At 38.5% G+C, this 17163-nt stretch overlaps 1 protein-coding gene across 12 annotated transcripts in view; it reads right to left on the reverse strand.

Annotated features, from left to right (window-relative positions):
* The window catches only part of LOC101255404 (helicase protein MOM1-like), a 50198-nt gene that overhangs the window by 20498 nt on the left and 12537 nt on the right, over positions 1–17163 (reverse strand). For all 12 annotated transcript variants that reach the window (XM_069299044.1, XM_069299039.1, XM_069299037.1 and 9 more), the window contains exons 6-12: positions 16742–16935; positions 16451–16581; positions 15597–15857; positions 15121–15261; positions 5754–6005; positions 606–746; positions 213–521 (exon numbers count right to left, since the gene is read on the reverse strand). In XM_069299044.1, the coding sequence (XP_069155145.1) occupies positions 213–521; positions 606–746; positions 5754–6005; positions 15121–15261; positions 15597–15857; positions 16451–16581; positions 16742–16935 (1429 nt within the window). The remainder of the gene's footprint in view (positions 1–212; positions 522–605; positions 747–5753; positions 6006–15120; positions 15262–15596; positions 15858–16450; positions 16582–16741; positions 16936–17163) is intronic.

Raw genomic sequence — 17163 nt, forward strand, 5'->3', positions numbered from 1 at the left:
ACTACGTGTCACCCTTGGCAGCCACTAAGCTAGTTAGTTAATTATAGTCGAGATAAATGTTTTTGTTCAGAAGCTCTCTTTTTCTCAATGTTCAATGCCGCAAGAACCAATCACCTTTGCCATCTCGAAGAGAAAACGGAACAGAGAAAAAGGGTAACAACACTTACATCATCCATAAATGCAAAAATATCAAATGAAATGACACACCTAACCTTTCGCACAGAGAGAAGAATATCACGGAGAGTCCCAACAGGATCACTTTTAGTGAAAGTGCGAAGAGCAGTAGAATTTGTGAGTAATGTAGCACAATACTGCTCAAGCTGCAAGTCAGAAATCTGAACAGGAACCCAATACTCCACGAACTTGGAAGATTCAGGCTTGCTGCAAGGTGCAGTGACCTTTGTGACTCTCTTCAGTTTTCCAAGATGCTCATTGAAGTCAGATTCCAGGCCACCAGTCTTGTCCACGCCAATTTTACATTCGAGCAACGAGAGTAGATTAAGATACTCAGATGAGGTGATCTGTAAAAATTAGAGGGTCTTGTAAGGATGATGTATTAAATGAAAGCATTTCTACTAAGGAAAAAGGCAAGATATGGAAGATACCTTCATTGGACCATTGAAAAGAAGCACCCTTACGCCAGTAGCAAGCATTTTAATTTGCTCCACATGACCAGAAATTCCTACATTTTGGCAGTCATCAATAATAGTCACTTCCCAACTCAAGCTGCGCAATATTTCTACATCCTGCAGATACAAGAGAGAATAAGAAGCACAGCTACAGAACTTTGAAGCAGTAAGAACTTTCCAACTTTTGGGGAAACAGAAGAATACACTTCCATTTTTTGGGGAATCAAATGAAAACCAAATCAGAAAGAGAAACTCTAGGGCGGAATTCGAAACATCATCTGTGAATGATTTCTGCAAGTTTCATTTTCTGGCCCAGATCTAGGAAGTTCATCAGCCATCAGGAAATATAGTTTCCTTTTTCTTTAAAGTAAAGGCCATCAGGACTAGAGTTACAAGTTACAACTAAATAATTAGATGAAACTCAAACAACAAAATGTTTGTGGGACAACTGGAAAACACTAAACAGCAATTTACAAATTTCACCTCCTCTCCTAAGACTATATTCTAACAAACTCTTCAATCTCTGTCTCTATGATGTATGTCATCCCTAACTTACAGGTTGTGTTTATAGTTTATACCAATATTTCAGAGCCCAGCATCTCCCAGGACTTAATCCACCAGCTCAATCCACTTCAAGTACAGACAGCTCAGCAACCACATGATAGTGTAAGAAAACCCAACAGTTTTCTACCACTACCCCCCATCCACCCCCACCCACCACCCACCACCCACAACCCCAAACAAGAAGAGGAAATAGTTGCGAAGGGGGACAAACGCACCAATTTACAATGCATAAGAAGTGGAACTTCCCTCGACAAACTAATGAAACTTAGGATGGCTTAGAAGGACTACAATATTCTTGTTAAACCAGTGAAAATCCACACCAAAAGGTTCTAAAAAGATCAACCAGAATAAGAAGTTATATACAGAACCGGAGTGGAGGCCATCTGGAAATATTAGCAATCACCCTACCATTACAGAGGATTGTAATGAAGTATTGCAGGCTGCGTTTGAGGAGCAAGAAGTTTTTGAATGTCTAAAGATGTGTGTTGTCGAAAAAGCCCCTGGCCCTGATGGTTATGCTTTTATCTAAAATGCTGGAACATCATTAAACAAGACATTATGGGGGCATTCCACAATTTTCACTCAACTGGGATGTCTGAAAAAATCTATAATGCAACTTACATAGCACTGATTCCTAAAAAGACAGAGCAAAAGAACTCAATGACTTCAGACCCATCAGCTTAATTGGAAGCTTTTACAAGTTGATTTCCAAGCTACTGACAGAAAGAGTCAAGAGAGTTGTGGATAAATTGGTAGACAAGCAACAAATGACTTTTATCAAAGGCAGGCATATAATAGACGCAGTGCTCATAGCTAATGAAGCAATTGACTAAAGAGTGACCCAGAAAAAACCTGGTATATTATGCAAACTTGATATTGAGAAAGCATATGACCACGTGAATTGGGAATTTTTTTAAGTATGTTGAGTGAAATGGGTTTTGGTGGGAGGTGGACCGGCTGGATCAAGTTCTGTATCTCAACTGTGAAATTTTCAATACTCATTAATGGGTCACCGGAGGGATTCTTCAATGCACATAGAGGGAGGGATCAGGCAAGGAGATCTCCTATCCCCTTTCCTGTTCATCATAGCCACGGAAGTACTCAACAACATGTTGAACATAACTAAGATAACAGGAAGAATTCAGGGATTTGAAGTTAGCAAGGTTGCTGGAAACAGTGTAGAGATCACACATTTGCAGTATGCTGATGATACACTAATTTTTTGTGGGGCTGAGAAGGAGCAACTCTTGATAATAAGACTAATATTGGTGTATTTTGAAGCTATTTCTGGGCTCCATATAAATTGGAACAAAAGCCACTTGTATCCAATTAATGTTGTTCTAGAAATGGATCACCTTCCTCAAATCCTAGGAGGTGCTATAGCTATAGGCACTTTGCCATCAATATACTTGAGCATGCCTTCAGGGGCCAAGTATAGGTTCATAGATATTTGGAATCCAATTCTGGAGAAATGTGAAAAGAAACTAACCAGATGGAGATCACAATATCTATCCCTGGGAGGCAGACTAACTTTGATGAACTCAGTCTTAGATGCCCTCCCTACGTATATGTTATCTCTCTTTCATATACCCCAGTCAGTAGTGCAAAGGTTGGATAAAGTCAGAAGAAACTTCTTGTGGCAAGGCAGCAAGGAAAGGAAGGGTTTTTATTTGGTCAAATGGAAGAACATTAAATAACAAAGCAAAGCACTAAAGATCAAGTGGCCATGGAGGTACCATCAGGAGGACGAGTCCTCTGGTACAGGGCAAGTATGAGCAACTGAACACATGCGTAACTAAAGAGGTCAACACCCCCTATGGTATTAGCCTCTGGAAATCCATTAGAATATTCTGGCAGTTTCTCAGTAATCAATTAACTGTCAAAGTTTGAAATGGTAGAAAAACAAGTTTTTGGATTGATAAATGGGTGGGTACTGTGAGCCTCAAAGATCTCTTTCCTGACATCTTTGTTTTGTCTCAACACCAAGAGAAAACTGTTGCTGAAATGTGGTCACCACAAGGATGGAATATGATCTTTAGAAGAAACTTGAGTGACTGGGAAATTCCCAGAATGAACTTTTCAAACTACTGGAGAGTTTCCAAGGAATCCAACCAGGTGAAGACTATTTATGGTAGCATGGGCACAACAAAGGAAGATACAAGGTGAAGGAAGGATATAAAAATACCAGTCTTATGGAAAATCAAGACTTCAAATGGCCTTGGAAGCAAATTTGGAGAGTCAAAGTGCCACAAAAAGTGGCATGCTTCACCTGCTTCACTTGGCTGCTAGCCAATGAAGCAGTTCTGACATTGGACAATGTGGCCAAGAGAGGTATATCTCTATGCAACGGATGCTCCTTATGTGGTAAGGATACAGAGACAGTAAAACAACTCTTTCTACACAGCAATTTCACTGATCAACTGTGGCAGATTTTCCTTGATCTCAGAGGCATTTCCTAAGACTGATGAGACTCTTTTCAGTTGGGAGGAGGCTGGAGTTGGGGCTACAAACAGAGAAAGATGGAGGATGATACCTGCTTGTATATGGTGGACTATATGGAGAGAGAGAAATGATAGATGTTTTGGAAAAATAGGGGCAACAACCTGCAGGAACTCAAGCTTAAATGTATTTTGTTGTTCCGTTTTTGGTGTACAAATGTGTAATCCAATGAGACTGAGTCAATCATAGATGGTTTAGGGTCCATCTAGTTCCTGGTTTAGCATTGGAAGGACTTTAATCTTTTTCTTCTTTTTGTAATTATGGTTTTTCAGTACTACCTAAGTACTGACATACAATGTTACTAGTGTCTACCAAGGATTTCTTGTCAATAAGTTCACAGCATGAAGCATAGAACAACACTTGAATAAGGATCTTGGAATATATTTAAGATGAGAAAAGGCTACGGAGCCCAAAATACAGAATAAAGGACTACTCTAGGTGCAGAAGATGAAGAACTATTACCTAAGGTTGTTTGTTCTTGAACTTTTTCCTTATCATAAATCATGAGTACCAGAGAGTAATGTTTGGCCTCTCAACTAAGTCAACAATACACTGAAAACCCATTTGAATAATGGTATTAAAAACTAAGGCTATAATATTACAAGGGAATAAGCAAAAGACAACTTTTAGAAACTATTATAAACTCTAAAGTCACACCAAAGGATAGAATGACAACATTCCAAGTTTCTTTTACATACAGAAGAAAATTGCACTGTTTTGCACCAAAAGAATTCAATGCAATACAAGGGTACTACGGCAGAAAACCTTTTCAAACTGAACAACACCATACCCAGTGAAATCCCACAAAGTGAGGTCTGGGGAGGGTAGAGTGTGTGCAATCCTTACCACTACCTCTCCGAGATAGAGAGGTTGTTTCGGAGAAACCCTCGGCTCAAGCAAATCAAGCAGTAATTAATCCGAAAAAAGGAAGTGGAGACAAACATGACAACTAATTGTAAAGCAATGCGCCTTTTCGAACTGAAGCATTACCTTTATCACAAAAAAAAAAACATTTAGGTTACTCAAAACAAAGATTTGCCAACTCAGAGAGATCCCAAAAATGAATTGGAAGTAACTAGATTGCTGACTAATTCCTACATGACTTTAACATAACTACCAACCAAGAACATAACAAATTTTAGATCAAAAAACTTTTTAAAAGTTGCTTGGATACTAAGGGTGACCTTTGAGTTCAAAGGCAGCAACCCATGTTAAAAAATAAAAGAAAGCTTGCACGAGAAAGAAACCAAGAGATACTAGAAACACCAAAGCTCCATTTGCATTAACACAACTACTAGTTAATACACATTCTTTTGATTATATTTTAATAAAGTTAAGATCTTAATATTAATCCCAAGGACTATAGAGGTAGCTCTCTACTTCAAGTACCACATTTACATTATGACAGATTGGGCGGAATAGGTAAGAAAGAAACTGCATTTCTTCATTAACATATACTTGCTTATTATTTTGCCTTTACTTTCTTCTTTTTTTTGATCAAGTACAGATTGTTTAATTTCTTTTACATCATCACAAACTAACCCCAAATATTAGGTGAAATCCTATTCTTTGAAAACAAATAGTAATGTCTTATCCACAAAGCATCATATACAAGTGTTAGTAAAATTTTATAACTTCGCTTGGGATTTAAAAGTTGCTTCCTGATATAATTTAATGGTGCAATTAGCCAAAGGAGGAATTTATTCAGAATCACAAGAATCATGCAAGTGCACAAACTTTTAGGACATAGTTATAACTTTTTTGAGGAGAAGCATGTCGGCATGAATACAGGTCAATTTCCAATAGCTTCCAGCTCTCATCCTCTGAGAAACATGAATCCTCAAGAAATTGGGAACTAAAAATAACGACCAACTTAATAGGATAAAATAGAAAAGTTAAACAAAGAACATTTCATAAAATGATACAACCTTCAGTGGAATATCCAATAGCCCTGATGAAAACATCATCCCAAGCTACTAGTTAGCAATCTTGGCCCTGATTATATCTGTCAAGGTCCTAATATATAAAATTAAATCCAAAATAATCTATTTCAAGCCGTACCTCAATGGCGAATTCCAGAGATGATAAAAGTACTTGAAGCATCATGAAACCACCTTCATCATAGAACTCCAATGACTTGATTCTCCTCCTATAATCTCTACTTCCACTGTACACTACAACATCAATACTTGGTGCCAGTCGTGTAAATTCAGCTTCCCACTGGGGAAGTGAACTTGAAGTTGTGACAATAAGAAAAGGACAGCAGACATCGGACAAAGATAGAATAAACAAAACCATCTTCATTATCCGGTCCTGCAAAAAATATTATCATATTAGTCAAACCATATCTTATGCGCCCATAAATGATCATTTCAGGTTATTGTCTCGAACTCGAGAACTGAGTGATTGTTTAGTTTGTTGTATTGATGATACATGGATTGTTTGAATAGAGATTATTTACATGGGGATTATGATATTGATGTGTTTGTCAAAAAACAAAATAACAGACCCAAGAATGATTAATATTTCTGAATTATTGTTTTAGCTGTTTTAGTTGACCAGAACTTACCTTAAGTGGATTAGGATTACAACTATTTTAGTTTTATAGGACTTCTATAATTTCAAATTTATTAGGACGCTTGCTATTGTAAGCCCCTATTTAAGAGAGTTGACGTTATTAATAAAACAAGTTGGATTTTATAAAGTTTTAGAGATCCTGAACTTTCTCAAACAAGTTCCTAGGTCTGCAATTCTCTAAATGAATTGCAAATTTCAGCAATCATAGGCAAATCAAGGAACAAGAACAAGGGCTTAGACTTTGACTGTTAGGCCTGACTTTTCAGTTAATCATCCAGCAAATCGATCCAAAACTAGGGACCTTCACAAATTGGTATCGGAGATTGTCATCATGGACGATAATACGGTAGAAGCAAAGTTGTGAAATCTGGGAAGCCCAAACTCAAACTGAAGCAAAAGTAGCAATTTCAGAAGCAAGGTTGGATGCAAAATTCTATTAACTAACGCAGTATATTGAAACATTAATCCGCACCAAGGCACATTCGAAGGGAGCTGATTTTGAAGACAATAGCGCTGCCGCTGTCCAACGAACTGGCAAGGCAGGTGAACAACTAGAGGTTTGTCTTGGGAGGAATAAACAACAACAATATTTGGTACTAGTGACAACAATGGAGGAAGAGGTATTTTCCCAGATACACTAAATTAGATTTTCCTACTTATGACGGCAGTGAAGATCCTCTGATTTGGCTTCTTTTCACATGGTAGAGGAGGCGCAATTGTGGGTTTATCAACTAGAATAAGAGGAACCCAATTTAACATGGGGGGTCTTCAAGGAATATTGTACTTTCTGTTTTGGCCCACCAATGAAAAGAAATCCATTAGGAGAATTGATCAACTTGAAACACCTAGTTCAATTGAAGATTATCAGAGGAACTTCCAAAAAAATGTTGGCTTGTGCATCGTCTGAACGTATAGACCAACAAGTAAAAAGGTTCACAACAGGGTTAGTTGATTTTATTCGTCGAGATGTGGAATTGAACAATCCATCTAACCTAGTACAAGCAATGAGTCTAGTGAGAGCATTTCAGCAAAAAGATCCAAATTGATTATAGCACACAGAGAGGCTACGGTTCAATCTCAAACATTAGTGCAAAGGCTTCCACTACCCAGTATCTCTGAGTCCTACGGTAGGTGCTTCTAATCCTTTTGAAAAAAGTTGACTCGCGCCTAGATGGCTGCCCAACGTACTAAGAGATTGTGCTACAACTGTGATGATCCTTATGTTCCAGGCCATCGGTGCAAAAAGTTATTTTGGTTCGAAGTAGAGGATGGGGAATCTGAATAAGTACCAACGGTCCTTGGAGAGACTGCCATCTCATTCCATGTACTATGCAGTTGCAAGTTGTGGTCGATAAGAAGTTGTTGCTTAGCTTAGTGAATTCGGACAGTATACACAATTTTATTAGCTCAACGGCGGCCCAACGTTTAAACTTGCCTATCGCAGAGCGAAGAAATCTCAATGTATCAGTGGCAAATGGAGAGAAGATTTTCAATTTGCGCACTTGCACAGCAATGCAATTTTGTGTAGTTAATCATTCCTCCGGTGTTGATTTATATGTGATTCCTTTGGATGCTTTTGATATTATCCTGGGTATCAAGTAGTTGCAAACACTAGGGCCTATTCTGTGGGCTTTTGCATTATTGACCGTGAGCTTTCACGTAAAGGGGAAGTAGATCATTTTACATGGACAACAACACTACATCAACCACAACTACACCTTTTGCAGGATTCTAAGCAAGGTGAGCTCGAGAAGATGTTAGCCGAATTCAAGGAGCTATTCCAAGAACCTGTAGAGCTGCCTCCATTGTGGTGTTGTGACCATTGCATATGTTTGTTGCCAAGAACTAGTATGGTGGTAGTTCGGCCCTATCCTATCCTCACTTTCAGAAATATAAGATTGAGAAACAATGTGATCAGATGCTTCAACGAGGCATTATTCAACCCAGACGTTCTCCATTCTCATCACCTGTACTGCTAGTCCGGAAACATGATAAAACATGGCTCTTTTGTGTGGACTATAGGGAGTTAGATGCCAAAACTGTAAAAGACAAATTCCATATTCCGGTAATAGAGGAATTACTTGAAGAATTGCATGGAACACGATTTTTCATCAAGCTTGATCTTCGCTCTGGTTATCATCAAATCCGCCGCATTGGTCACTGATTTGTTTGAAGATACACGATGACCATAAGCTCAAAGGTAATCCCATGGATCTTATCCAGACTGCAATCTCTTCTTACTTCATTTGGCCCACATCTAGTGGTCGGCTTCCACCAGTACACGCTTAGGTTTTATCTTTTTCCATACTCATACCCCCGACATGACATGTTCTGCTGCTACTATTGATGGGAGTTCAAACAGAAATTGGCCGTCATTCATGGCAAAAACATTAACTCCTATGGCTGACTTCCAAGTATTGCAGGCCCATCTTCTTGCGTCGTTTAAAGCTGGGGTCTCCTGTAGTGTGTCATGGAATCTTCCAACGATGCATCTATTAAGAATATTTGTTTCTGCCAGCGGTGCTCCGCTTGTGAATTCTATGTGAGCCTCCTTCACGTGCAACTTGCTCCCTTCATAGAATCTGCCATCCACCTGCTGCTTTGAACTGCCTCCCTATAGGATGTGTTTAAATGTTTGCCCATGTTAACTTGGGGTTTTGGTTGCAAATTGGGTTCACAGATGAATCTGCCTATTTTGTGGACGATATTACTCCACCCCCACCCCATGTATGAACCTTCCGGTGTAATAGTTATAGACTTCTTCTGACCTTGGATAGCAATAAAACTGACAAATCTACCCTTCTCGTTGTATTTAAGAGAGCAGTAAAACTCAGCAAAATGCTCCTTGAACTTCCATCTCCTAATAACTTTCCCTTGTACCTTGGACGCCTCAATAAATATTGATACCAGCCACCGCAAAACTTTAATGCTAATCTTCACTCTTCTCACTAACTTTCTGCTACTCTCAGTCCATTCATACGAAGAGTCTATAACACCTTTACATTCTAGTGATTTTGTATGATTTAATCTCCGCATTGTAGTAAATGTTGTTGACCCCTGATGATGTGATTCCGGCCATATCTGCCGGAGAATAAGTCCCCAGATCGATTTTAGTTCAGACTAGGAGGACACCAATAAACATCTATTTTTAAATTGTAAGATCACCATTCATCTATGGAACCTTTTCCTCAACAAAACAAGCACTAGCTGGACAATGCCAGAGCACACATCGGATCTTTTGAGTTACTGGATTAGGAAAGGAGGAAGTAAAAGTCGAAAGAGATGGTGGAGATTAATACCATCATGTATATGGTGGTCAATATGGAAGGAAAGAAATGAAAGATGCTTTAAAGATAGGTCCATTTCCATACATAAAGTAAAATGGAATTGTATTGAAACTCTACTTCTTGGTGTAAACTATTTTATATAGAAGATGTAGATCAGATTGTAATGTTGACAGGAAGCTTGTAATTGCTCACTTTTGGAGGTAGCCAGCATATTTTTATTGTTGATGAATACACTTTACCAATTACACAAAAAAAAAAGATATGCCGTCGATAGGAGGCCGCGGTGGCAGCATGTGGCGACATCTATGACAGAGATTCCAGGTTCTATCTTTCTTTAGCTGGTTTACTTTGCTCACCTATAAATGTTCTTGTTCTTCTCCAATTTTAAGTAATTAAGTTGCTCTAGTTAAAGCTCTGTATTTTCTTGCTCGTCTATACTTTCGGGTGGCAAAATCATGACCTGCACAACCCGTTTACGTTTGGGCGGGTTAATGACTTGCTTATTTTATATTCTCAACTCATTCAAACCCACTTCATTTAAGGAGCAAGTTGTTGAATGCCTTGAATCGGACCCGCTACAAACAGAAAGGACGGGGGTCTTGCTGCCCGGTCAGCGAGTCGGGGGGTCCAGGGGGGCGACGCGCCCCCTGGCCTAGGGGTCCGGGGGGGCGGAGACGCCCCCGGCCCGACGGTATACAATGTTGTTGTATTGGGCCCTTAATTTTCTGTTGATTCTGTATGTTGGGCCCAAGCCTTTTAGGGCGTAGCTTAGCACTATATATAGACGCTATGGCAAACCCTATTCTGTAACTCTGTTTTTGCCTCTCCATAATAAAACTGCTCCCTCTCTTCCCGTGGACGTAGCCAATTTTTATTGGTGAACCACGTAAATCTGTTGTCTTGTTTTTCGCGTTTATATATTTTCTCGTATTATCTCAAATTCCGCACAACACAAGTGATAGAGGTTAGGATGAGGGTCATTAAGCTAGTTGTGGGAGGGCTGATTTTCAACATGATTAGTGCATATGCACCACAGGTTTGGACAAGGAGGTCAAAAAAGCATTTCTGGGAGGAATTGGACAAGGTTGTGAGAGGCATCCCGCACACCAAGAAGCTATTCCTAGGTCAGTGTTTTGGACGGCGAGAGGCGACAAAAGGCGACAAGCGCCTGCCTCGCCACGCCGCGAGGCGCTCGCCTTTTTGATTCAAGGCGCCAATTAATACCAAAAATTAAAAACATTTAATTGCACATATAATATTCAAAATTTCAATAGCAATTACATATATTACAAATACTATAATAATTACTATAGAAAAATTAATTTTTTTTCAAAAAAATAATGGACAGCAGTCACAACACAGTGAAAGCAGAAAGCATTTTACAATAATCCGGGAGAAAACAGGACAAAACAGAGAGTGAAGAAAACAGAGGGGAAAAAAGAGTAGTGAAGGCAGGGAGAAGTGAAGAGTGAAAGAGAAAGAGACGAATGGAGCAGCAACTCGAGGGAAAGAGACGAAAAAGAGAGCAGCGACTGAGGAAGAGAAGAAGAGAGCAGCGACTGAGGAAGAGAAGAAGAAGAATCGACTCGAGGAAGAGAAGAAGAGAAATACACGAAAGTCTGATGAAAGTTTGAAAATAGAAAAAAAAAACTAATATTATTAAGTTAAAACTTTTTGAAAAAAAAATCAAAATGGCGACGCCATTTACGTTGCCATTGGGTCGCCTCGTCTCGCCTATTTGAGGTCGCCTCGCCTCGGTGGATAATGGCGACACAGCCTCGCCTTGCCTCACCATTCGCCAAAGGCGCTATGGCGAGCGCCTTTCACAACACTATCCTAGGGGAAGATTTTAACGGTCACATAGGGACCACTATAAGGGTTATGATGTTGCACAAGGCAGCTTCGTCTTTGGTAATAGAAATGAAGGAGGAGCTCTACCATTAAAGCTCTCCATTTGGTCATATCTACTCGTGCTTCCAAAAGAGGGAGGAGGACTTGGTAACCTAATGTAGTGTGGTGGCTAAGACTTGAATAGATTACCTACTCCTTAGTAAGAGTGGTACATTTATGCAAACACTGCAAGGTTATCCCATGAAAGAATCTTACAGACTAACATAAGCTCGTAGTTATGGTTTTGAATATCAAGCGGAGCAGGAAGGGACATTTTATGACCAACCAAGGATCAAATGGGAAGATTTGACTAATGCCAAAGGTCGAGAACTTGGGGAGAGGTTGGTTTCTATGGGGGGCTTAGGTGTAGCGAGGACGCGAATAATATGTGGACTACAATAAAGGGTTGCATCATGGAAGCTACTAGAGAGAGGTGATAGGGGTCTCGAAGGAAGATGGACATAAATGAGAGTAGTGGGAATGGGAGGTCCAAGAAAAAGTGGAAGCAAAGAAGGCTACTTAAATGGCATTATTAGAAAAGCTTAGACAAGGAGGACAAGCGGAAGAATAGAAAGAAGTATAAAAAGGTGGAGAAGAAAGCAAAGGTAGTGGCTACAACGGCTACAACGACAACTTTTAAAAACCAGTATGAAGAGCTTAAGGGCAAAGACAATCATAAAAATTTATATAGGAAAATCAAAGTCAAGTCCATGATGTGGACCAAATAAAGTTTATCAAGGACGAGAATTGAGATATATTGGTGTGAAAGGCATACATGAGACGGTTTAGGGTTTAGGGTTAAGGGTGAAGTAGGTTTGGAGTGGCTAACTCGATTGTTGAATACCATATTCACCAATATGTTGTTGCTATCGCAAATAAAATAATACATTCCCATATAACTTATACATGTATTAACTATACAACATTTGGTCTTCCGTATTAAATTCGACACAGCTTATACAATTTATGCTCCAGGAAATCAAGCATGGTATAAAGCAGTACTGATTTATGTACCAACACTAACTTTTGCTTGTACCTCAAACCAAATCACCCCTTATTATCAACAAATACAAGCTAATCAATTAACAACGAACAAAGAGATTAATTATATATTTGTGAAGTCATACTACAATACAGGTTTGCACACATAACTTTGAAGCCATTTGATTTTGATGTGGATGGCATGTCAAGACATTCAAAGAGGACGGAGAAAGAAGAGAATGACTAGCAACTCTTCCAGAAACAAACAAGAAAAAAATGGCAGATGGGTTTCTCCTGTTTAATCAAAGATAAAGGATTTAAGGGAAGTGGACATGGAACAGAGCTATGGGTTCACTGATTAATATCTGGACAAAAAGAGTCTTCAAAGCCTTAAGAGATCCATTTGGCATATGGGTGGAAACAAAGGAGTAAGCTTTTCCAAAAGAATCATCTAAAATGGTGAGAATTAAAGCTAAAGGAAATGATGGGGAAGCCCGAAAAGAGATAACCATTGCAAATACAGGTTTAGTTTTCACTATACCCATTTGGTGTGAAACCCCGACGAAGGTGTTCTCCGTAAAAGAAGCAAAGCCTATGAAAGATAATTGGCCATAAAGCCATATATCGAGGAGGGCAGAGTATGTAGTTGTATTATGGATGGGGAAGGGGGGTGCATGAACATGTCTCTTAAAATTCAAGCTAAGTATAAGGCTATGTGGCAGCAACCAGAGAGCCATAAATTTAAAGGAGTAAAATTTTGGGCCAACTCAACAGGCCAAGTGACCCAAAGCAGCGGTGGAACAAAAGTTTCACAACAGGATCAATTTGATTCACTGAAGCCAATCTCTAATAGAATGGACATAGTGCTCATTGAAATTGAGGCAAACAAGTCTACTTTTGTGAACTCCCTACACAGCTCTGGAAATATGGAGAACAAAGAAAGAGTAGATTCTCCATCTACCTCAATTTCAAAACCAAAGCAGTTGGTGATTTTTTATTTATTTTTATGACTCAAGCATATCTGCTAACTTTCGCGCACCTCGACTAATTCCAAGAGATATCTGCCACCCCCCACCTGTCCACCAAGGCTAGGAGAGATGGGATGAATCACCTAGTGTTTTTTGTCTCCACTGAATTTTGAACTTAAGACCTCAAGGTTCTCAAGAACTTTATCGACCGCTAGGCCTTTGGTCATTTAAGAAGTTGATGATTATTAAGATGCCATGCCTACATCAAAAGAGACGCAACCAAAATTGACATTATTAAGGGGCAAAAAGGACATGCATATGCAAGTCTGCCTATAGTAAATTGAGGAAGCAAAACCATTTAAGATATAGTTGCAAGAGGAAATTGGTGAAGCAAAACCATTTAAGATATAGTTGTAGGAGGAGAAGATAGAGGGAGAAATGGATGCATCTTTAAGGATTCATCTGAATGTTATAGAATTGAAAAAGCAAATTGGGGTCGATCTTCATGGATATGAAAAGGACGCATTGCCTCTATTTAAGTAATCCAATAGTTGCAAGCAAGCAAAGAGACAAGAGACAAACCTTTAATCATGTGGGCTCCCAAGCAGTATATGGGAACTCATGGGAATAAGTATGGCCATTTGGAGGATAGTGGAACTACTGGGTAGTCTCTCTCTTTTTAAAAGAAAAAACAACAGATGTGGGGTAATATAACAATTTGAAATAGTAAAATATGGAAGGAGGAGATGATCATTACTAGTTCTTGTTCTTTGACATGCAGATTCGAGTCTCAAACTTGCGATTTCAATTCGCATATGACAGGGATTTATGCCCCAAATTGCAACAGAGAAAAACAAGAATTTTGGTGGGAAATTAGGGATTTAAGGGTTTCTCCACAAATCCCTGGGTGGTAGGTGGATATTTCGACATAGTTGGATTCCCCTCTGACAAGAGGAACTGTACTAGAAATACTAGATTTATAAGTCATTGAAGATATGGAGCTAGTGGATCTTCAGCTGGAAGGGGGAAATTGCACATGGATCATCAAGGGGAAGATTACATTCTTGCAGGCAAACTCAAAGCTATCAAAGGGAAATTGAAAGAATGGAACTAAAAATAACCATGGAAACATGGAGATAGGGAAATTATTTATTCAGAATGGATGTTATTCAACAATAAAGGTGTCTAAATGAGGTGGAGATGATCAAAAAAGCAGCTCTTTATGGAATTTGAAGAGTATGCTAAAAGGGAAAAAATAACTTGGAGGCAAAGATCCAGGGTGTTGTGGCCCATGCAGAAAAAGGGGAATACAAAGTTTTTCCAAAGATGAGTCAATGTGCATATGAAGAACAATAACATTGACCCAGCATTAAATGAAAACTTCAAAACTATCAATCAAACTCGACATTTAAATCCTTTTCAACTGCTTTGACGTGTATATATTATAATTATATAGCCATCCAATTTTTATTCCGCATTATATAGAATGTTGAGCACTATTTCCAAAGATGAGTCAATGCGCATATGAAGAACAATACCATTGACCCAGCATTAAATGAGAACTTCAGAACTATCAATCAAACTCGACATTCAAATCCTTTTCAACTGCTTTGACGTTTATATATTATAATTATATAGCCATCCATTATTTATTCCGCATTATATAGAAAGCTCAGCACTATCTCTTTTCCCACCTAGAAAAGCATTCCATGTAAATGAACTCACCTTGTCATCAACGACAGTGGTGTTTTGGCACTTAAACCAACATTCGCGTAGCTTGTTCACATTGTTCAGCAGATTAGAATCTGTTATAAGTGAACCTCCAGCAGGAAGTGTCGATAGTTTGACAAGTTGCCCCTTCTGATTCTGCAGAAGAAGACATACAAATAATATTACTAAGTTAACGACTTCCAATATATAACTTGAAGCACACAAAACTTAAAAAATTTCTTCTTGACTAATTATTCAAAATATCCTCAAACAACAGCCAAAATTTTATGTTTAGCAGGGAATGTCCTACCGTTTATGTCAATACACAGCAAGAAACTGAGGTTGCATAAAAATCAGAGCAATATATGAGTTACAAAACCAACTAGTACAAGACACCTTAAAGTACTTTAGCAACAACAAGATACTTATCACTTATCAGATTAAAGTGAAATTATTGACAGAAAGTCTTGCAATATCATGATAATAAGCACCTTGTCAATTCTCCTTTTTGCCTTTTTGCGACGAATATTGAAATCCTCGATGAGGCTTTCACCATGCTGTGAGTTCAGAAGATTAGAATTCCCCAATTCCCATGTAGCATATTCATAGCCAAGGCCCTTCCATTTCACAAGCCATTCAAACAGGCATTTGTTATTTTCACCTGCCTCTGGACCATGCAGCTTGGATAACATCAGTGATCTTTTCTTCAAGAGACGATGTGGCACTGTCCACTCTGAGATCCACCTTACATCCTAAAATGATGGAAAAGTTGCTACTTGTGAAAACTCCAAAAAAAGTATTTGTTATGATAAATGCATATGATTCTTTGCATGTGTTTGAACATATAACGATCCACTTAATCAACTTGGCAGAAAATGTGCGAGAAGAAAAAATAAAACATATAAGGAGTCATTTGGTAGAGTGTTTAAAAATCATGCTAAACCAAGCGTATTAGTTATGCTTGCGTTGATTATACATAGATGATTTCTTATGCATTGTTTGGTTTGGTGAATTAAAAGTAGCATGCATGGTATAAAAATATTTATTACAAAGATATCCTTCGTGGTGGAAAAGATGTAAAAAAAGATTTGAGGGGCAATGAGGTCTTTAACCATGTGAATGCATGTATTAAAACCCTTGCATTACTAATACTAGAAATCCATGGTATTAGTAATACACACCTTAATACACAATAGATTGTATAATTAATGCAGGCATTAATTATGCATAGCATGAATAAGTGTACTAAACAAGGTACTACTAATACACAAAGCTAATGCATGCATTAATTTTGCTTACACTCTACCAAATGACCCCTAAAAGTCTTCAGAAAAATAATTCTCACCTGATTCTTATGATTATAGTTCGCAATGAGCAATGGTGCATCAATAAGCAATTGTGCCTCTGCAACCCAATGATTGTGTGCATGAGCAAGACCATGGTATTTAACAAGATACTGCTTCTGCCTATGCGTTCCTAACATAAAAGCAAAGAAGAAAACAGAACAGTAAAGAGAAAGAATCAACAGAAGTCAAGCAACATTAAGAGATATGACACAGGTCAATAACTAGTTATATCACATATTCACAGCTCCAGTACAAATGTCTTATGCATGTAATATACTTTTACATCAAACCTTTGGCATCTGCTACTTCCACTTCTCTAACATCCAAAATTGATTCTACTCCTTCAGTCACTGAATGTACACCAGATTCAATCTTTTTCTTGACACACAAAGTACAATGCCAAGCTCCTGGTGGAAAATCATCTAGTGGAGGATCTAAGCAAGAGAGATGATAGCATCTCTTGCAACCTCTTCCATCGCAGATCCTGAAAAGTATGTTGAGAGCAAATGATAAAAATCAAGGCATTGACATGGACATTCTAATCCAGGCTAAACTACTACTTACAACTATTAATGCATAACCCAAATGGAAAAATCATTACTGGGTGTATCCACAATCCAGTAACCAGACAATGTCTTGGGAACAAAATAATAAAAACAGAAAAAGCAGATGTATTAGGTAGAGCTGACTTTTTTCTCAGTATGACATGAAA

This window comes from Solanum lycopersicum, chromosome 6, assembly GCF_036512215.1.
Source record: "Solanum lycopersicum chromosome 6, SLM_r2.1".
Classification (NCBI taxonomy): domain Eukaryota; kingdom Viridiplantae; phylum Streptophyta; class Magnoliopsida; order Solanales; family Solanaceae; genus Solanum; species Solanum lycopersicum.